The 23,218-nt window shown below is 39.3% G+C and overlaps 1 protein-coding gene across 1 annotated transcript in view; it reads left to right on the forward strand.

The window, feature by feature from the left end:
• Positions 1 to 17,493: 17,493 nt before the first annotated feature.
• Positions 17,494 to 23,218, forward strand: part of LOC149202256 (uncharacterized) — a 106,044-nt gene continuing 100,319 nt past the window's right edge. Inside the window, exon 1 of the mRNA XM_089399924.1 lies at positions 17,494 to 18,019. Coding sequence (XP_089256050.1) covers positions 17,867 to 18,019 — 153 coding nt within the window. The 5' untranslated portion in view covers positions 17,494 to 17,866. The remainder of the gene's footprint in view (positions 18,020 to 23,218) is intronic.

Consider the following 23,218-nt stretch of genomic DNA (forward strand, 5'->3'; position numbering starts at 1 on the left):
ACTTCATTTGTAGGTGTTATAATTTCAACATGGCAAGGTGATCCTAAAGGGAGATCATGAAGGGAAGGCTACAAGAGAGTACTTGATAAGAAGGGGCAAAAGAAAGAACCATCATGAAGGACATGAAGGAATCCTGGACCATGACAAAATGGTGGCATATCATGTTGACTTGGAAAGTTATAACACTTATCCAGACCCTCTGGGGGGTGAATATGAGCAAGGAAAGGTCCATCATGAAAGTCATAGCAACAAGGAGAAATCTTGGCATTGGCACTCTATAATAGAGTCCATCTCATCATTGCTAAGTCATGGCTTGTCTAATTGTCATTACAAAGTCATATTTGTCAACGTATTTCACTACATCATTTGTGGGATGTGATTATGTAATTTGCAAAAAAGGAGAAATGTAAAATGTGTGGAAGCTTGAAGGCCCCACATGGAATATGAAGAGTCACTAGAACGTCCTAGAGTCATTATAAGCTCAAAGGTTACTTAGGAATTTGAAAAGTCATAGTAGGAGCTCAAGAGTCATGAGGGAGGTCAAGAGTCACATGGGAGGTGTAGGTCACCTCATTTGTTATAAATACACCCTCATAGCTCAAGAGAAGGTACTTTGGACTTTTCACCTTGGCTTCTCTAGTTTGTCATAGGATAGAAGATATTTCTTTGGAGGATCAAGTGGTGACTTAATGTTCCACTATTGGGGCTAGTGTGGCTTGAGTCAAGGGACACAACTTCCAGAGTTGGGAAGGAGGATGGCTTGCTTGGGATGTTGTGAATTAGTACAAGAAATATGGAGCTATTTGGACAACCATTAAGATTGTTGGTGCATAAAATGAATGAATCAACCCTCAAAATTGAATGAAATGTAGCGTAAGGTACATGATTCATAACCCATGTTGCTTGGGCAATGGTAAAAAGAAGAAGAGGACACAAAATGAAGGTCCAGGAACAGGGTTGCAGATTTCAAGGTAGCAAGCATTTTTCTTTAAAGAGAAAAAAAGAAGCATTTGACACATAAAGATAAGGAGAGCAGGAGGTCACCCAAGAAAAACTTAGGAAAGAAGATTAGTGACCATACAAAGAGGAATTCATAAGTAGAGAGAATAGTTATGATATCCAATTTCATTTAGGATAATCAACAGAGATGGCCAAAGAGAAGAGAAGGGGATTGGTTCTCGAATTACTTGGAGGTTGTGGGTTGAGCTGCTAGTCTCCACAACCCTTTAACAACTTGGGGTCCCTGGACCCTGTGGGTTGAGATAGAATCCCTGGAGCCCTGTAGCAGCTTGGGTCCTTAGAGGTTGTGGGTTGAGACAAAGGTCTCTAGAGCCCTGTAACAACTTGGGTCCTTGGAGGCTATGGGTTGGGATAGAATCTTTGGAGCCTTGTAACAACTTGGGTCCCTTAGAGGTTGTGGGTTGAGATAACTGTCTCTAGAGCCTTGTAACAACTTGGGAAGAGACCATCCTGAAGCAAATTACAAGTTATACTTGGTTGAATACTGTGGTGGTAGTGGATCTAAACTCCTGGAAGGAGTGAATCACTATGTGTGCACACTCAGGCTGAGGTGGAGCACCTTTGGACCCTCGGTGTTTGTAAAGGATGATAGATAACTATTGGGATTTAGAAAGGAATTCCTCTAGAGTCCCTACACTAGTTGGTAGCTGAAATATACTTCCTCAAGCAAGCATCCCTCCCAGACTTTGGAATTTGGCTCGGGGGTGACAACAACAAGTAACTATGGTTGCATCTGTCTACGATTGGGTGGAGTGTCCTTGTCTCTGACTCAGTTGCCCTTCAAAACTTAAAACTAAGTGTTTGTTAAATGTTAATGGATCATAATGCATGCTCTGGATTTGTGTTGGTATTTCATATACATATCACTGAACATGTAAATGTATGCTTGTAAATGCACCCAAGCATTGGGCATGTTAGAGTATGAGCCCTTGAATCATGAACCCTTGTTGTGTGAGCAACTTGCCGGGATTCTTGTGATGGAACATTTTAATGTATTAATATATAACAAACAACAAGACAATATATAGTAAGATGTAATAAAGAACTTGATAATATTCCACACAATATGCCAAAATTTGTTAAGAACAACACGTCTTTAAACAAGAGGCAAAGGCCTGAATGTTAGCTTAAAAGTAACAGAGGGCTCGTAAACCCTTTTTCTTATTAATGAGAGAAGTTACAATAGAAAACCAGTGTGGAGAGGGTCTGAGTGAATTAAATCACCGTTAGTTGTTGTTATCATATCAGTGTGTTGAAGTAAGAGTCTGACCAATTGAATTTTCTCTTCTTGAGAGAGGAAAAGTTGAGGCCTCTCTAGGAAGGCATATCTAGGCTTGCATCCTCAGCAGGTGGAAAATGTACCGTTGGAATTTTTGCATTGACGATGGGGAACCAGAAGGTTCTGCATAACGCCATGGAGTTGATTGCGGTCTCGAAAAGGATCCTAGCATCCTTGGCGTGTGGAAAGAGAGGTGGAACCCCTTCAAGAGTTCACCCCAAGCCCTTAGTAGGTAATGGTTAAAAGAGCGCCTGCACCACCATGCCTGGAATCCCATGTCCGAGATCAGAGAAACTAGTAGGGGTCAAGACAGATTAGAAAATCCATTGCCCAAGCTCAATAGGGATAGCACTGTAACGCAGGTTAATGACCTCTTACTGTTAGTTCCAAGTGTTGCCGAAAGACAAGAGGAGAGTAGGACCTTTGAGTCTGTGCCATAACTTAAGAGATCAACTCATATTGAGTAGCATAAGGAGGAGAAGAACTCCTTTATGGGATAAAGGTAGCCTTCTGGAATGCATTGCAAACTGATGGGGCGAGACCCTTGAGTCAAATCATGATGAAGGCAAAGAGTTTCCTCGATGGGCATCCATGAGATGCAACTCACCCTCAAAATTTGAAACCCTATCCAATTAGAGGAGCGAACCCTAAGCTTGGAAATCAATGGTTGGCTACAAAGATCGCATGGTCAGATATCATCCAAGTGGAATGCCTTTATGAAGCGATAAGCTCGAAGGGTTGGGGGTCGGACGATGAGTGGCCATGGAGAGGGGTCCACGGAATGAAGTTGACGTTGACCTCGACTAAGACGGAGGTCGGGGGTCGGGTTGTCCGGTAAAGGTCACGGCATGTGCATGCTAATGCCGACCCTGATTAGGTCAAAAATCGGGGGTCAGGTCGTTCACGTATAGGTTATGGTAGGCATGTGGTAGGACCGACTCCGTCCAGGATGAAGCTCAGGAACTCAGATAGATGGATGTGAACGTTCAAGGTAGCTTGACCATTTGCACACCCGATCTGTCATTTGGGCCTATGGTGGGTTTCCACATGGCAGTAGGAAATGGGTAAAGAAGGGGCGTGTGAGCTCTAGGTTTCAAATTAAAAGATTAAAATAATAACAATAATGATGATGATGATGATAACCTAGAGAGAGAGATGATTGAAAATTTTAAGGTCCTTTTTCACACGATTGTACAGGATGAATATGGACTTGCATAGTGACCACCCCTCCTACTCAGAGTGAGTAGATTGGGTGTGTTACAAGACATCTATCAAATTTCTTAAAAACATAGGTCTTTTATTTCCACTATAAAATTTAATTAGTTTATATATTTTGAAATTGGAAAAGAACTCGCACTAGTGTAGACGAAGTCCTATGCACTAAAAATGAAAAATATTTATGACTGTGTTAAGACTCTCATAGTGGGGCCTAACACTCAACCTTGTCCTATAAACGATTCTCATTTGGAAAATGCATATACATATATTGGTGACAAAATATCTTTTAAGGCTTCCAAATAATAGTTTATGCAACTTATCATTGCAATGTCTATTTTCTGTTGTTTAGGGCAAATAGTTGGACCATTAGTAGGCATGAAGGATTCTACCACACCATCTCAATACTACATTTTTTTTTGTAAAGCATCTTGATAAGTAGGAAATTTCATACATTGAGCAATGATGTAAGCAACTTGAGCATGGTAATAGAGCAACCACTGAATGTACTACACTTTAGCAACACCTTCATAACTTTTGTCATAAGTATGATGTAATCAATGATCAAAGTCATCTAGAGACTCATCAAGTCACTAGTGAATATTAATCACCACTTATAAATAAACATAATAAATCCTCCTTAACAAGTAGTATCTAATGGAATAAGAGTACATAAAATAAATATAAATTGCAAGTGAAGTAACAATCTATAAATTGCACACCTTCATGAAGGATTATTGTGAACATGGAAAATGATTCTTGAAATTCTTTTGTTCCTACTCCCAACATTGAAAACACTTAAACTATGGCTTTAGGATTGATAGAGAAGAAGTATGAGAATGAATATAATGAGGACCAATGGCTTGTAATTCTATCATCACAAGGAAACATATAGACCCATACAACATGTAATAAGAAATGACACTATTTTGGTACCAGAGCCAATGTTTACCATTGCATGCTCTAGCTTAGGCAAAATATCAGTGTATCACTACAAATCTGATTTAGTATCCAATAAACAACACAAACTACATCGTAGGGGATGACATCACTAAGCACACAAAATCAATGTATCCATGAACCAAGCCATTCAACTAGTATGATAAAAAACGCCAAGCATAAACTCAACACTATCACACATAAGGACACATATATCATTGGTTCTAACTATCCTATAGAGATAATTAGCCATTGTAGTCTCGTACAAAGAAAAATATATAGAGCTCTCACTTGATTGACAAATAATGAATAATTTTGGGTATACAACTTGATCACAACCACATTAGTTGAGTCCATAACTTGACATAAACCAATGTTTTTTTTCACATCTAATATACAATTATATATGTCATCCTTAAAAGTGTATATTTGTGATACAATCCAAAATAATAGGTGTATGGAGCACATGTGAAGATTTATAGAATCTCCAATAATTATCCAAGGGAATATACATGTCCAAATCTAGGTGGAACACTATCCACCCATAGATGTTTGCTTTGACCCAGAGCATGGGATTTGACATACTTAAGCCTTGGTTTTGGATATATACATGCCCTTAGACAAATCCCACATTTTACTTATCAAGCATTGCATTACATTCTTGTGCACTAATGTTTCAAGTTTATTGCAATTCACTTGCTTTTTAAGGACAACGTGCATAACTATGTATTAAATGAAACATAAGTAGTTTATTTGCTTGGGTTGGCATATGGACCCAAGTAGTGTGATTAAGAGTGATTAAATTTTACTTGTTAGAACCTTTTTGCTATTTATATTAACAATTTAGAAATCAAGTGAGAGTTTTGTATGCTTATATTTGTATCAAATTATTATTAGGCATGATCTATATTGGCTAGTTACAACCAATAATATATAAGTCCCCAAGTACAATTTCTTTGGATTTTATGCTTATCTTATGTTTATAACAATAATCGAATGGGACAATCCTTATGCACTTTGATTAAATATTCTTAGTGTGTTCTATTCTATTATGTAAATTTGGTTCTTTATTGAATGATTAGTCGAATTTGTAGTGACGATTTGCATATTATTTTGTATATTTTGTTTAGGTGCCTTGGTCAAAGCATGTAATAATTAACAAACATTTCGTTGTCAAGATGCAAGTCCTTTGATGGTCCACATTTAGGGCCATAAAACATTAAGCATAGTCTTAGACATGTACTCACCCTTAAGCAAAATACCTGTGTGCGCTTATTAAGGGTTTCATTGTGATTTGCAAACATGTTTTGTGGATTATATCACATGACATGTTTTTTTTAGGATGATGCGTACATAATTGCGTATTATGTAAAATATGTTCCAACTCATGGACCTAAGAAAGTGCTCTAGGGTGATCAAGTTGATAGGTTTTGAGGTGTTTTGGTTATTTATACTTGAAGTTATCAATGCTAAATGGAAATTGAGTAAGATCTTTGTATCTTCTTCTTTATCCCAAACTAAAATTGTTAATGATCGTTATCTGGTTACAACCAACCTTATATGTGTCTTCATATGTGAATCCTTTGAGTTTTATGGTTAACTTTTGTTTATCACATTATTTAACCTGCTTAATTTTTGCGCACTTTGATTATGTATGCTTAGTGTTGTTTTTTTATATGATCACACAAACTTGGATGTTTATTGAATAGTTGATTGGTCAATTATTAGTGATATTTTGCATATTAATTTGTATAATATTTCTAACTGCCTATAAAATTAAAGCACACAACAATCAATACATGATCTATTAGTGGGATAAAAGTAATTTGCATGTTGACATAATGAGAATGTGTGCAAAACTAAGAAAGCACCCCATTGGAGACGAAGTGAGACTATAACTAGATGAAATAGAAGCAAATCAAATATTATTTTCAAGGATCTTAAAGTTTCATGGCTTTTATTAAACTTGCTATATGTACATGTATTTCTTTAATGATGTTGTATGTGGTTTGCTTTGTATACATTAATCCAAGTTCATGATATACAAAAGAAGGTAAGAAGATGTGATATTTCTCCACAAAACCAAGTTGTAGGAAATGGTGAGATCTATATTCAATGTAATTGATAATCATTGTTAATGGTGGATTGTTAGCTTGGTGAAAATGGAGTTGTTACAACTTCATTAGGGTTCAAGATTTTCTAACTATATGTCGTGCTCATGCTTATGCTTGTGCATTTGTTAGTGCTTTTGTTTGTAGGGCCATGTGCAAGTCTTGAGCAATTTTGACAAAATAAATTTCACATTCATGGATTCTTAAGCAATGTGTGATTTTCATAACTCGTGGGACATATCTACATCATTGAATATTTCAAGTTGGACAACCTTACTATTTTATGATGATGGTGTTTACCATCGTTATAATCTAAGTGTTTAATGAATTAAACCCCCCCCCCTTCCCCCCTCCTTTTTTTATTATCTTAAATTAACGAGGGAAACCAACATTTTCAACCTAAAATCCAATAATTTCATATTGGTGGAATTGCACACGTCAAATGCTAATTTGACACAATAGTGTCAGAATATGGGTATTTGAAGATGATGAATCTATTTTTACATTAAAATCATTAATTTCATCAAATCCAAAATTACAATTCTGACAAAGATTCTCACCTAAATATGTAGGCATGTCTATTTTGGAATATGGCTTTAGAGTTTTAATTTAATTATCAATAATTATTAGGCAGATGGTAGCGATTTAATCTGCACAGAATATTCTAGAATATTCTTAGTAGTATTCACAAATAAGGTTCAGATCTATATCCAAAGTAGTGATGCCTGTTTTTGCCCTTTCAATTAAATTAAATAATTAAAAAATATGTCATATGAACAAGCGTTATATGAAATGCGTTATGTTTTTTTTGGTACGTGGTATTGATAGGTCATCGTATTATAACAAAGCATATTTACAAATTAAGAATCTCCATAGTAAGGTGGGATGAATCTCCATGGTTAAGAATCTTGTTACATGTTTTTAAATGTTTCGGTGAAGAGAACAAGTGCCATATGAAATGACTTATGGTATTTTGGGTATGTGGTTTTGATAAGTCATGGTATTGTAACAAAGCGTATCTATAGATTAAGAATATCCATAGTAGAGGGTGAATTTATGTGGTTAAGAATCTTGTTAGATGTTTTTTAATTGTATATATGTTTAACTTATATATTATTGTTATTATTATCATTACTATTTTGATAACTTTGAAAGATCGACTGCCACTATTACACTAGATACAACTCTTTTATAAATGCCACAAACATGCCACCTACAACATGTCTCTTGAGAAACTAATTGTTCACCAACCACTTAAGCTAAGATCCTTTGACATTAAGAAAGGAGTACATGAGGGCGGGCTTTGATCCACTATTGTGTGCACGGGTCATGAAACCATTTAATATGGTGTCTTTGGGTGCAACCACATGTTTTACCACTACATCAAGGTGCCCCCATGACTCCAGGGAAGCCCTCATGGGAATTTAACCTTGCCCAATGGTGAAACACTCCTTGCTTTCCACCATTGGATTTTTTAAAGGAGGACATGGGGGTGGGCTTTGATCCACTTATGTGTGCACGAGTCACAAAACCATTTAATATGTCTCTTCGGGTGCAACTACATGTTCGACCACTACATCAAGGTGCTCCCATGGCTTCAGGGAAGCTTTAATGGAAATTGAACCTTACCCAATGGTAAAAAACTCCTAGCTTTCCACCATTGGATCCAATTGTTTTTATAATTAATAGTAATAATAATTTAAAATAAAGTTATGACTTAGTTAATTTTATGACTTTTTAAATTTTAGCAATGTTGAATTGAATTGAAGAATTTTAATGATGCCCACGAGACCAAAACTGTTAGGGTCCCATCCTAACCCCCTTATTTATGTCATGGGATCACGTCATAGTCAAGAGTCAATAAAGCCCATATTAATATTTGTAAGTGGTTAACCCGCAATTAATGACGAGACCACAGTTAGTTGCAAATGGGCCGTAGTATTGGATAGATGGTATTAATAAAACCCACGGTATTGGCCCGTGGTATTGCATGTATGAGTCATATATAAAGGATAGAGACTCCCTGCGAGGAGCATTGTGTCTTATTTTGTATTCGAGCTCTGCTCTATTGGAGGTTGCCCCCTCGAAGAGGCAAGTGAACATTACTCTCTGAATAATAAAATCATTGCTATTCTGTGTTCTGGGTATCTTTTCTTCGCATATTCTGTATTTGGGTATCATTTTGCAGGTTAAGAGCATAACAAGTGGTATCAGAGCACTTTCCAGGGCCGGTGGGATCTCCAATTCTTAGCAAAAAAAAAATTTCGGCTAGAGACGTGTTCCGGCGTCTTTAAACCACGGGATCTGTCGTTAAGCGCATAAAACTGCGGATTTGGGGAGGCATGCACGCAGGAAATACAAGAGGTGGTCACGTCTGTTGGACTCCCTTGTAACCCCTGTGGGTACCCCTTCGAGTAGTAGCGCATTAGACAGAACCGCGCACGGACTGTTTTCCACGTACCCTCTGGGTATATCGGAAGCCCCCTAGGCTCCCTTGAAACCTCGCCATAGATAAACCGTCGGCCGTCTTGTGGCTACAGTACACCGAGAACAGCACTCGGAGAGATTACTCGCCCGTACAATAGGGAAGTCGGGTTGTACGGCTAAGGGTACGGTCGATCCTCCTTAGTTAGAGCCCTGAAACATTGGGCCGAGTACTACTGCCAGACCCTTATGTATATTGCGATCTGTAGCACCTGACACTCCTCACGACCATAGTTTCCTTTTCTATCGAGGGATCACACATCATCTATTCCCGATCCGCGTGTGTAAAGAGGTGCAGCAGCAGCAGACATCAGTCCCGCAGATCCATCAGATCTGCCGCAGCAGTTGTTCCGCCATTCAGATCTCTCAGACCCACCAGATCGGAGTTGTTGTGAAGGGTTCCTATACCGGGGTATACTTTTCGCAGGACTTTTGGCAGCATTGACATTTTGAGGATTTGGCGACTGCAGTATTGATCAAGAAGGAGTAAAACTCCGTTAGGAGTTTTCAAAAAAAAAAAAAGAGTCTGAGATCTTCCGGGGTGCTTATTGGTGATCTAGCCCATCAGAATCAGGACGACGAGCTGAGCAAGGTGGTACCATTCAATTTATTAGTAAAAAATTTTAGGCGGTCCCAATTTTTCATCAGGTTGGTGTATGGTAGAAACTAGAGCTCAAGCGATGGCCAATGAAAGGATGGACAAACTTGAAGACACTGTGAACTCCATCCAAACTGAGATGAACTCCCTCCAAACTGAGATTCGCGGACTAAGTCTCCAGATACAGCAATTCCTCCCGAAGGGCAAGGAGCAAGCCCACGAGGAGGCGTATAATGGCCATGAATACAATGAGGGTGAGTCTAGCCACTCTCCTCACGTCTGGCACACCCATCCACCACCCAGTCAGCGACCTCCCAAGTTGGATGTGCATAAATTTGACGGTTCTCACCCGTCCGCATGGCTAGCACAAATGGAGCAGTATTTCAAATTGAATCATATCCCAGATGATGCGAATAAGCTTATGTTGGGGAGCATGTACTTAGACAATGAACGGTGGCAATGGTGGGAATGGCATCAACGTTGCAATGGACCTTTTAAGACCTGGACCCAATTTACCAAAGCTCTTCGAGATCGCTTTGAACAGGAAGACTCTTTTTTGGGTCGTCTCACTAAGCTCCGACAGACTGGTACAGTGGATGAATATATTGCCGCTTTTGAAGCCTTAGCCTTCCGCACTAGGGGTCTCACAGATGATTTCTACACGGAATGTTTTATCAGCAGTCTTAAAGAAGCCATCAAAGCTCAAGTTCTACTTCACCACCCTCCCATGTGGACGGAGGTTTGCCAGGTAGCTCGTAAGGTGGAACGTGCATTAGCAGCCCAATACAGTCGCCCAAATTTCCCCGCTAAAGGTCGTCCCCCACAAGCTCACAACACGACTCAAACACTTAAGGTCCAAAAGGTGTCACCTGCGGAAATGGCCGAAAGAAGGAAGCAAGGACTATGTTACTACTGTGATGAAAAATACTCCCAAGGTCATAAATGCAAGGAGCCCAAATTTTTTCAAATAGATGCCACTGACTACAACTCAACAGAGGAAGATCCATCACTTGAGGAACATGAGGCGCTAGAAGAAGACAACCCAAAGGAGAATGTCTCTGACGAACCAGTTATTTCGCTACATGCGTTGGCAGGGATTTCTTCCCCTCAAACTCTCAAAATCCGGGGTTTTCTTAAACATCGCCCAGTAGTAGTCTTGATTGATAGTGGAAGTACCCATAATTTCATCCATAAAAAAATCGCAGAAGCAGCGCATTGTTTTGTACGAGCAGTTTCTAACTTCCAAGTCCAAATTGCGGATGGGGGCACAATGAAATGTGAAGGCTGCTGTGAAAATGTCAAACTTCAAATGGGGGATTATCAGTTGAAAACCCACATGTTTGCCATACACATGGGGGGTTGCGACATTGTCCTCGGCGCTGAATGGCTCCGAACTCTTGGGCCAATCACAATGGATTTCCAGGAGTTATATATGAGTTTTAAGCAGAACAACTCCACACATACCCTCCGTGGACTCCAGGCGGGAGCCCCCTCTATCATCAGCTCACATAGGATGGAAAAATTGTTGAAAAAGGGCCATCATGGAGTAGTAGCTCAATTTAACGCCATCCAGGTAGTCGAAACCATGTCTCTGCCAATTCATCATGAGATGCAACAGATTTTAAATAACCATAGGACGGTCTTTGACAAGCCTAATGAGCTTCCACCGTCGCGAGGGGAACATGATCATAGCATCACCTTGGTTCCAGGGGCCCAACCCCCAAATGTGCGGCCATACAGATATCCGTTCACCCAAAAGAATGAAATAGAAAAAATCATCAAGGAACTGTTGGAAGCAGGTGTCATTCGTCCCAGCATTAGTCCTTATTCATCCCCAGTGGTCATGGTGCTGAAGAAAGATTGGGAGTGGCGGATGTGTCCCGACTTCAGGGCCCTCAATAAGTTGACAGTCAAAGATAAATTTCCCATCACGGTGGTTGACGATTTGCTGGACGAACTCAATGGGGCTCAATTCTTCACTAAGTTGGATCTTCGCTCAGGCTACCACCAAATTCGCATGAAGGAAGTCGACATTCCCAAGACGGCTTTTAGAACTCATGAAGGCCATTATGAGTTCCTGGTCATGCCATTTGGTCTTTGTAATGCCCCCTCTACTTTTCAGAGCCTTATGAATCACATTCTCAAACCATATCTCAGAAAATTTGTCCTTGTCTTCTTCGATGACATCCTCATCTATAGTGGCACTTGGGCTGCACATCTTCAGCATGTAGATCTACTCTTGCAACTACTCCGCAAGCATAAATTATTTGTCAAGATGTCCAAGTGTTCATTTGGCATGGAAGAAGTTGAGTATTTGGGCCACATTGTGGGGCGTGAAGGTGTCAAGGTGGACCCCAAAAAGATCCAAGCAATGCAAGAATGGCCTCAACCTAAGACCTTGAAGAGCTTGAGAGGATTTTTGGGTCTCACAGGCTATTATCGTAAATTTGTCCGCAACTATGGCCGCATAGCGAAACCCCTCACTCAACTCCTAAAGAAAAATTCCTTCTTCTGGAACGGGGAAGCACAACAGGCATTTACCGCTCTAAAAAACGCCATGTGTTCCACTCCAGTCTTAGCACTACCTGACTTCACCAAATCCTTTGTCATTGAATGTGATGCTTCGAGTACAGGTATTGGGGCGGTCTTAATGCAGGAAGGGCGACCATTGGCCTTCACAAGCCAACAACTCAGTGGGAGGAATCTGGGCCAATCTACCTACGAGAAGGAAATGATGGCCATCTTACATGCAGTCGAGACCTGGCGACCTTACTTATTGGGGCGACGTTTCCAAATCTGCACAGATCATCACAGTCTTAAATATTTTTTGGAGCAACGCCTATCCTCCCCACAACAAAATAAATGGTTAGCCAAAATGCTGGGATATGATTATGAGATCATTTACAAGAAAGGGAAAGACAATAGTGTAGCAGATGCATTATCTCGCCAATTTGAGGAGGAAAGTACTCTGCTCGCAATTTCCCTCCCCATTCCAGACTGGATTGAAGAGGCTCGCAGGGAATGGTTTTCACACCCCGGGCTCTCCCAACTCATTTCTCAATTGCAGGTAGATCCTAATTCCACCAAGGGCTACTCATGGCAGAATGATATTCTTCGCTACAAGGACAGAGTCGTAATCTCACCAACATCCACCCTCAAAAGTCGCATTTTGGCAGAATTGCACTCATCTCCCATTGCAGGACATTTGGGCTTTCAGAAGACGTATGCTCGCACCAGAAGATCATTTTTTTGGACAGGCATGAAAAAGGACATCCTCACCTTCGTAGCAGAATGTGATGTCTGTCAACGCCAAAAAGGGGAAACCGTCAACACACCAGGCACATTAAAACCATTGCCCATTCCGGCATCAATTTGGACGGAGGTTTCTATGGATTTCATTACAGGTCTTCCAAAGTCAGGAAACAAGTCAGTAATCATGGTGGTGGTGGACCGACTATCGAAGTATGCTCATTTTTGCGCCCTACCCCACCTGTTTACACCAACTTTGGTTGCTCAATCTTTCATGGATCAGATCTTCAAATTGCATGGCATGCCCACTTCTATTGTGTCCGACCGCGACCCGATCTTCACCAGTAATTTTTGGCAGGAACTCTTCAGAATACAAGGCACTCAACTCAAACTCAGTACTTCATATCATCCGCAAATAGATGGTCAAACCGAAGCAGTCAATAAATGTCTAGAAACCTACCTTAGGTGTTTCACTTCAGAAAAGAAACACCTTTGGGTACAGTGGTTACCTCTGGCTGAATGGTGGTATAACACCAACTATCATGCCACCACCAAAATGACTCCCTATGAAGTAGTATATGGTCAACTTCCGCCTTCCCCTACTTCTTATCTCAAGGGGTGCTCCAAAGTACAAGCAGTGGATCAACTCCTACAACACCGCGCAACAATGCTCGCCCATCTTAGAGAGAATCTTCATCAAGCTCAGAACCGCATGAAGCAACAGGTCGACCAGCATCGCTCAGAGCGCCAATTTCAAGAAGGGGATTAGGTCTTTTTGAGGCTGCAACCATATAAGTAAACATCACTCAAAGACAAGGGTTGTCAAAAGCTCTCTCCAAAATTCTACGTACCATACCAAGTACTTCAGCGCATTGGAGAAGTGGCTTACAAGTTGGCTTTGCCACCGACGGCAAAAATCCATCTAGTTTTCCATGTATCGTGCCTCAAGAAAGTGATTGGGAACAATTGCCGAGTTCAAACCAGTCTACCTGAATTGGACGAAGAAGGGTCAATCTGGCTTCAACCCGAACAGGTTCTAGACACACGAGACAAGCACCTGTGCGGTCGCATGAATAAGGAAGTCCTCGTCAAATGGAAAGACACCTCTCCGGAAGATGCAACTTGGGAACCAGCCACTATTCTTCAGCAGTTTCCGCAGCTTCAGCCTTGAGGACAAGGCTAGTCTTAAGGGGGAGGGCATGTTAGGGTCCCACCCTAACCCCCTTATTTATGTCATGGGATCACGTCATAGTCAAGAGTCAATAAATCCCATATTAATATTTGTAAGTGGTTAACCCGCAATTAATGACGGGACCACAGTTAGTTGCAAATGGGCCGTAGTATTAGATAGATGGTATTAATAAAACCCACGGTATTGGCCCGTGGTATTGCATGTATGAGTCATATATAAAGGATAGAGACTCCCTGCGAGGAGCATTGTGTCTTATTTTGTATTCGAGCTCTACTCTATTAGAGGTTGCCCCCTTGAAGAGGCAAGTGAACATTACTCTCTGAATAATAAAATCATTGCTATTCTATGTTATGGGTATCTTTTCTTCGCATATTCTGTACTTGGGTATCATTTTGCAGGTTAAGAGCATAACAAAAACAGTCTAAGGTACCTAGATATCCAACCAACATCCTACAATCAAATTTTTCTCCATAACAACCCTCTTAGCGTGAATCACGATAAAAAAAAATTATGGTCTTATGAAGCTTTCCTTCCACAAATAACTCACACATATTGTCCACTTTCAGGTCATTTTCAAACTGACTACATATGTCCTTATAGGCAGAACACTCCATGATGAAGTTTCATTTAGTTTCAACCATTCCTTCCTCACAAAAGGCACAAGTTCTTTCTTCTCACTCTTCCTTGGGAACTAGATATAAGTCTTCCAGATTAATCACATAGTTAGGATTTAGTCGATGTTTCGAACCAACTAATGTGGTTCATCCTCAGGACAAGGTGAGAAATCAATCGATCTAAAGGAATAAATAGCGAGGATGCATCGTTACCCAGAGTTAGTCGTTGAGAATTAGTTGTTGGTGAGAAATACAGACGAACATTGGAATTAATGATGCATCCCTACATCTTTTGAGAAACGTAAGATTTGATTTCTTCTTAGCAACTTACAGTTGAGCTCGTTCAAATTGACGAGCCTCATCAGCCATTTCCCTTCCGTGTAGGGTAATAATGTTAGATCTAAGACTTTTGTGATCCATAATGTAGATATAAGTCTTCCGATTAATCATATAGCTAGGATTTGGTCGACGTTTCGAACCAACTAATGTGGTTCATCCTCGGGACAAGGTGAGAAATCAATTGATGTAAAGGAATAAATAGCAAGGATGCATCATTACCTAGAGCTAGCCATTGAGAATTAGTTGTTGGTGAGAAATACGGGTGAACACTGTAATTAATGATGCATCCCTACATATGTTGAGAAAAGTAAGATCAAATTTCTTCTTAGCAACTTGTAGTCGAGCTCGTTCAAATTAACAAGCCTTATTAGTCATTTCCCTCCCATGTAGGGTAATAATGTTAGATCTAAGACTTTTGTGATCCATAATGTAGATATAAGTCTTATGGATTAATCACATAGCTATGATTTCGTAGACGTTTAACCAACTAGTGTGGTTCATCCTCAGGACAAGGTGAGAAATCAATTGATCTAAAGGAATAAATAGAAAGGATGCATCATTACCCAGAGTTAGTCGTTGAGAAATTAGTTGTTGGTGAGAAATACAGGTGAACATTGGAATTAATGATGCATTCCTACATCTTTTGAGAAACGTAAGATTTGATTTCTTCTTAACGACTTACAGTCGAGCTCGTTCAAATTGACGAGCCTCATCAGCCATTTCCCTTCTGTGTAAGGTAATAATGTTAGATCTAAGACTTTTGTGATCCATAATGTAGATACAAGTCTTCCAGATTAATCACATAGCTAGGATTTGGTCGATGTTTCAAACCAACTAATGTGGTTCATCCTCAGGACAAGGTGAGAAATCAATTGATGTAAAGGAATAAATAGCAAGGATGCATCATTACCCAGAGTTAGCCGTTGAGAATTAGCTGTTGGTGAGAAATATAGGTGAACATTGGAATTAATGATCACAAAAGTCTTAGATCTAACATAAAACTGCCCATCTACCTGTTTTGCATCTAAGATGATGGGATACAGTCCTTAGCTATGCTATTAAAATCTTAGCCTTTCCCTTAGTTGCGACACTCAAATAATCTTTTCATTATGCGACCATGTTGGGTTGAAATTGTTGACATATATCAATTTTTTATGCCCAACCTGTTTTTCCCACATGGTGGTCCTAAATTTTTCAAGTACCCAATTTTTTATTTCCACTTTAGAATTGGGACAATCTTGCCAATTGATTCCCCATTTTCCCATCCAATTATCATTCTGCTTCCTCCAAGTTTTCTTCCTACACTTTAACTCTTTTGCCACGATCAACTTGGGCCACTGATGTTCATCCATGCTATCCACCTTTTTTAAATACGTTAACAAATGAATGATTGCTAAAGCTTCCATCAGAAACAAACCAACCTCTGCTAGCAAGATCTCATATGGGATAACTGATTTGAATTTAAGGTTACTAGTGATTAAGTGTTTTTGAATTCTTTCTACTTGTCTCCATTTACTATCTGGCATGTTGTTCCCCCAAACGTCGCACCGATAGAGGACAACCAGAGTAACTAACAATCCAAAAAGAGTTTTCTTGGTTTTCCAATCCCATAATTATGCTTTCCTGCATCTATTTTGAAGAAGGTAAGATGCTCTCCATCCCCCTTGAATCCTTTCAGTTCTGCATGTCTCCTAATTGACCCTGTTGTGAAAAACAATTCCTAAGTACTTGTACTCTTCGACTAACTCCAAGGATTTTCCGTCAAAAATGAAGCTAACTTCTTGTTTTTTCTGCATCAAAGAGAAGACCATGACTTTAGTTTCGCTAGTATTTACTTGCATCCCCACCTCTTAACAAAAGAGCTCTAATGCCTTCAAATGCTCTCTCAAACCATAAGCAAATTTTAATTAGAATAAGATTGTCTGCATACAAAAGCAACTTCACTACTTATCCTGCTAATTGAACACCCTCTCGACTAGTGTTGTTCACCCATTCTTCTAGCTTATCAATATATAGACCGAAAAGCATAGGGAAAGAGGGCACCTGTGCTTAACCCCTATACCACTACCAAAACATTCAGAAAAGCCTTCCTTAGTTCTAATTTTAGTGCTAACTTTCTCATAAAATTTATGTACAATTATGTAAAATGTATGTTGAAGTTAGAGTTTTGATACTTATAATGGATTAATGCATATTAACTTTTACCAACCATTCAATTTAACTTATATACTAATTTTAATAAACCAAAAAAATAAATATATTTTCATAAAAAATATTTTTATATTTAAAAACAATAAAATAAAAATATTAGATTATTATAATTTTATTAATTATAAAATTCAATAAATTATATATAATACTATTAAAAAAATATAAAAATATAAAAATAGGTAAAAAAGTCTTTTCATTGGTAAACGAACAATCTAATTTATCCAAACAAACATTCTTTGCTAGCTAACAGAGACCTTTGTTTTCCATTACTGGAGATTATTGCCACAACAACTACATTCAATTTCTTTACCAACTACAGGGGTGGCTAGCTGTCCTGCGCGGGCAGCCTTCATTGCACCCAACTATAACGTCTTCAAGAAGGGATTGAATCAATGCCTACCATTACATAGAATGTTTCTTTTCCCAGAGAGAGGCGAGAAACCTACTACCAGATGGCAGCCGAGCACTATCGCTTTCCAACTTTCTATTCATTTTCTCTCATCAATACGGAAACGAGAGTTGGTATATCAACCAAAGAGAGAGAAATTACTATAAACTCCAGGGTGTCTCCAGCTTCAGTTTGGGAGTACTACCAGGGATTCACAGGTGAGCAAAATGGATCGACTGATCAGCGGCCAAACCACGTGCAATTCAGTCGAGAAGCAGAGCAATGGAGATTCGAACCTCGACTATTCAGTTTCCGATGCGGTCAGAGACAAGCTGCGGCTTATGAGAGACAGAATTGAGAAGGAAGATCCCGCCTCCAAGGTTTGTAATTGGGTTTTGTTGATTTCTCATTGTTTTATTTCTGAAATTCAAGTGAACACACAATTTTCTTCTGTTGGTAAAATTTCTGTTCAGTGCAGGAAATGTATCATATAATGTTTAAGTTTTGCTTCAATTGGTCTTATGCCATGCCAGTCTTGATTAAATAGAAAACTATATGAAATGCTCTTCTACAAACACTGATTTTCTAGCACACTTGGCTTTCTTTTATTGGCACCCCGTTCTGATGGGTTAGGCCCTTGGCTTTTACGGGCATTCCATAAGGACGGGTAGAACGCAATGGGACAAAAAGAGTCTTACAAAATTAGACTAGATTATAATCAAATAAAACAAAAAGTGAATATGGCAACTTGGGGAATTATATATGTTTTTGTATATATGTGATACTCTTAGAAGTAGAGTTACCCTCCACAACTTCATTTGACTCTATTTTGGTGGACAAAATTCTCTATATACGTTAAAAAGCATACTTATTTTTTTAAAGCAGGGATACAAGTTTATGCCCTTCGTTATGTTTAATGTTGTTACTGTCTTTAATCGTACTTAATCACCTTTTTAAACTTCTACTCTACTATAGTATAAGCTGGACTACAATTGATCAGTGTGTGGTCTGATGGCAAGTTGTTGGAGATGTCTGCTACATACTGCAAGAACTCGTAATCAAATCTTCTTAAGTTTGTTTGGAGGCAGCAATATGAGTTCCATTGAAATTTTCTTTAAGTTTGTTCCAGGGTATTTTTTAAGGATTCAAATATTATAATTATTAATTATATATAATATGATAAGTGACTATTTTGATCCTAAAAATCATTCAATCATACATATAGAATATTTAAGTGAATATTTAATAAAAAAACATGAAATTTACTATCTAAACTGGTAATTTTTTGGCCAAATCATTAATTTAATCATCTATATATATATAACATAACTAATTGTTTAACGAAATACATAAATATTTAAAAGAATATACAGAAAATAACCAATTGCCTAAATTTCATCCCTAAAAAGTTCCCTTGTTTATTCAAACACAGCAATAATAGATCCTATTTGAATCCTGCTTTATCGTTTATTTTATTAAAAATATATTATACAGATCATGTTTGAAATTACCAAGTTGAAGTTCCAGGAATCTTAAGTCTTTACCAAGTAACACGATTGCTAGAGGCAATGGTTTACAAGGGTTGTAGTCTATTCTAACCTGCCCAGTAAAATTACCAAGTTGAAGTTCCAGGAATCTTAAGCCTTTACCAAGTAACACGATTGCTAAAGGCAATGGTTTACAAGGGTTGTAGTCTACTCTAACCTGCCCAGCGTAAATGGACTGAAAATTGAAATAAAAAACACACAAACAAAAATGAAGGATATCAGTCAACACCATTTAAAACTTGAATTAACTGTGTCTTAATATACAACTAAAAGACTAAGCACCAAAAAATAGTCCTCTTAATGTATGTATAACAAAAGATATAAGCATGTGCACTGTCAAGGTTAACTCGGCTATCTTTGCATTTCCTCTTGATCTCTGTCCGTTAGGTTGTCAATGTTATGACGTAACACTCTATTATAAAGATATTTATAAGAAATCACTGTGAATGCAAAAGAAGAAATTATCGGTGATGTATACATATTGTACATTCTATATTGCGTAACATCATATAGAAACCTATGAATGGAAAAATGTTGGAAAGTGATCATTATTGACAAACTATATAAAAGATACAAAAAGATAAGCACTAAAGTACACAATAGAGAAAACACAAATATAATACATGTGTGAACATATCTACTAAACTATGTCTCATCAATTATTCCTCCCTGCATAGAGGAAATCATCCCTGATATTTGCTGTAGATGGAGAAAGAGTTTTGCAAATCCTAATTGGGATAACCTTTTGGGTTGACTAGGTAAAGTGCCTTTGTGGCTCACCAAGTAAGTGGTGATTTCATGCTGCCTAGTAGAGTAGGTCTGGACATCGAAAAGGGTATTTTTAAGAAGAGGAGGTTGAAAACCAAGAATTGGGGCCTCTAGATTGTTAAAATTGCACACAGCACACTCAAAAAAGTTGCATAGATAGAAAAGTGACATGTTACTTGATTATTAATGTGCAAATGTTCCTTGATGGGGGTCCCAACTGCCCGAATGGAAGCCAAAGACTTGGGTGTTAATGCAAACACCATGCATAATTAAGAATGTGGAAGCTTATTCAACTAGTTTCGCTTGGCGCTTCAGGGCGAATGTTCTGGAGAAGCTCCTGGGTTTAATTGGCTTGGTCTTGGTGTTAGAACGTATTTGCAAGCGGTGGGAGATGAAGGAGAGGCTTTGCGGGGGGTGTTGTTTATTCAAGTGTGAGGGGAGGCTTTCCAGTTGAGCCATTCCCTTTTTCTGGTATCAAGCTGGTGCGTGCGAACAATGGACGGGGTGATTCTGGTGTGGTGTTGGCTCCACAAGTAATGCAGAACACCATTTGGGACCTTGGTTCCCGGTGCATTGCTGAGAAAAGGGCTAGCTTCACGCTGGCCAGGTGGGTAATGACACTCGAAGAATGGTTTGTCATTAGCTTGGGTAGTGATACAACAAATCGTGTCGTTGCATAGTTAATTCTATCTTGTTTGCACTTTGTAGGTTTCAATTATCAGTATTCAGTGTTTGAATTGAGCCATGGTGTAGGCTTTGGGGTGAATTAGGGAATTTCTACGACTCGCTGGTGATATTGGTGGCCTAATTGCAGTAGTCACCCCTTTCTCTTAGTTGTGGCAATTTCATTTTTGTTGTTGTCTTGTTTGCATATTGGGGTGTCTATGGTTCTAGGCTCTTGGAGAGTAGTGCTGGAAGAGTTGGAAGCTTTGGGGTTAGACCAGGGAGGTCAATTGTAGATTTCAAAGACTCAGAGGGGTGGAGGATCTATTTGGTGGGTGTATCCCATCCAGGGAGGGGAGTTGTGTAGACAGTCTGGAGTTAGGAGTTATACAGGCCCCTGAGGCTATAGTGTGCAGTGTTCGGCTCACCCGAAGAGCTGGTGACTAGGTAAGTGAAAAGTGGGTCTGCTTTTGGAAGGATTGTCACACAGTCTAGGGTTAGTGGCTGTATATCTTTGTGCTTGGGCGAAACACTTATTGGGTGGCCGGGAAAGGTCTGGAGTTTGAGCCTCTGATGTGGGGATTGGCAGTATCATTGACGAAAACTTTTCAGACCTGGGGGCGAGTCATCTGTTCAGATAGCTTGGAACTTGGTAGGCATATGCTTTGCCAAATAGGGCGGGCTCAGAGAGTTGGGGGAGGCTATCGTAGCTAGGGATGTTGAGAAATATAGGGCATTAGAATTAGATGATTTCTCTTCTTTGGTGACTGCTTGTGAATGCTTTTTACATGATTAGGTTAGGATCTTCTTTACATTAGATTCCTAGTGTTCTTCTTCATCAAACAGTAACCAATGCAGGAACATAAATAGACAAGAGACACAACATTTAGGCTATGAGCCAGGGCCAAAACCTCTCAAAGAGTGAGAGGAAAACCCACAAAAATTCTTCTTAGAGATTCCAATTGACGAATGCGAAGACCAAGACCATTAACCTAACCTATTAGCCACTCCATGATCAAGACACGATTCCTCTTCTACTTCTGGCTCCTAGATTCTTCTTCCACCACTTAGTCTACATCATTAGAGATCTTCATTGAGATAGCAGTGAGAGAGCTTCGAAATCTATCACTCTAATATCATTAGAGACTTCATCATTGTTCTGTAATCATGTCCGAATTGGAGCATTATTGAGACTGACTTGAGCGAGTTTAGCACAAGATCCTTCTTTTTGTGGCAACATCGAGTTTTCTTTGTCTAAACAGAACTTAATCCAAAACATAGTCTTCTTATCTTACGAACAATGGACTCTCCTCAACATCATAACAATGTCTTTGCATTCCCCTTGTCTTCTGCACTAAGCCACCTGAATGGAGGTATCCGAATTACTTGCTGTCCTTGTCTTCTGAAATCATAGTGAGAGGCCACCGAAATTCTAACTGTAGTTTCTCCTTAGACCAAAAATTCTTATTTGCTGTTACTGTAATCTCTAGATAAGAGGGATCAGAATTCTCTTACAGAATTGTAGTACGCATCCTTGTAGCCTTCATCGAAACAGAGGTAATCCGAGTCTCTTTTCCTTCTTCCGAAATTCAAAGATATGCGAAGATCTTTTCTGTGTTTATGTGAAGAGCCTAGCCTCTTATATATAATGGTTCGCCTATGTACTCAAGCCGACATGATCATTTGAATCAGTGTGACACTTTGGGTGAGCCGACATAAGTTATTACTTTATGTTGCAGGCCGACCTCAAGTCAAGAGCACTGTGCTTGTCTTTTGGAGGGCTTTCTAGACACTAGATTGACTCATATACATTTTACATATGCTCAAGAAGAGCCCTTCATACATGACATTAATTCTTTGACCTTAATGACAAATCCTAAGGCTCTCAATGGGAGCCACCTAAAATAAAATCACTTGCTCATGAAACCCATGAAGCAAGGCTTAGACTGTTATGCTCTTAACCTGCAAAAGATACCCAAATACAGAATATGCGAAGAAAGATACCCAGAACATAGAACAGTGAGAGACAACAACAAATATTTTATTATTCAGAAAGCAATGTTCACTGGCCTCTTCGAGGGGGCAACCTCCAATAGAGCAGAGCTCGATACAAAAATAAGACACGATGCTCCTCGCAGGGAGTCTCTATCCTTTATATATGACTCATACATGCAATACCAAGGATCAATACCATGGGTTTTATTAATACCATCTATCTAATACTACGGCCCATTTGCAACTAACTGTGGTCCCGTCATTAATTGCGGGTTAACCACTTACAATTATTAATATGGGCTTTATTGACTCTTGACTATGACTCGATCCCATTACATAAATAAGGGGGTTAGGGTGGGACCCTAACATACCCTCCCCCTTAAGACTAGCCTTTCCCTCAAGGCTAAAGCTGCGGAAACTGCTGAAGAATAGTGGTTGGTTCCCAAGTTGCATCTTCCGGAGAGGTGTCTTTCCACTTGACGAGGACTTCCCTAATGATGCGGCCTCGCAAGTGCCTGTCTCGTGTGTCTAGGACCTGTTCAGGTTGGAGCCAGATTGACCCTTCTTCGTCCAATTCAAATTTCAGGTAGACTGGTTTGAATTCTG

This window comes from Pinus tabuliformis, chromosome 2_1 (assembly GCF_031772625.1).
Source record: "Pinus tabuliformis cultivar Carrire ecotype Pingquan chromosome 2_1, CPIR1, whole genome shotgun sequence".
Classification (NCBI taxonomy): domain Eukaryota; kingdom Viridiplantae; phylum Streptophyta; class Pinopsida; order Pinales; family Pinaceae; genus Pinus; species Pinus tabuliformis.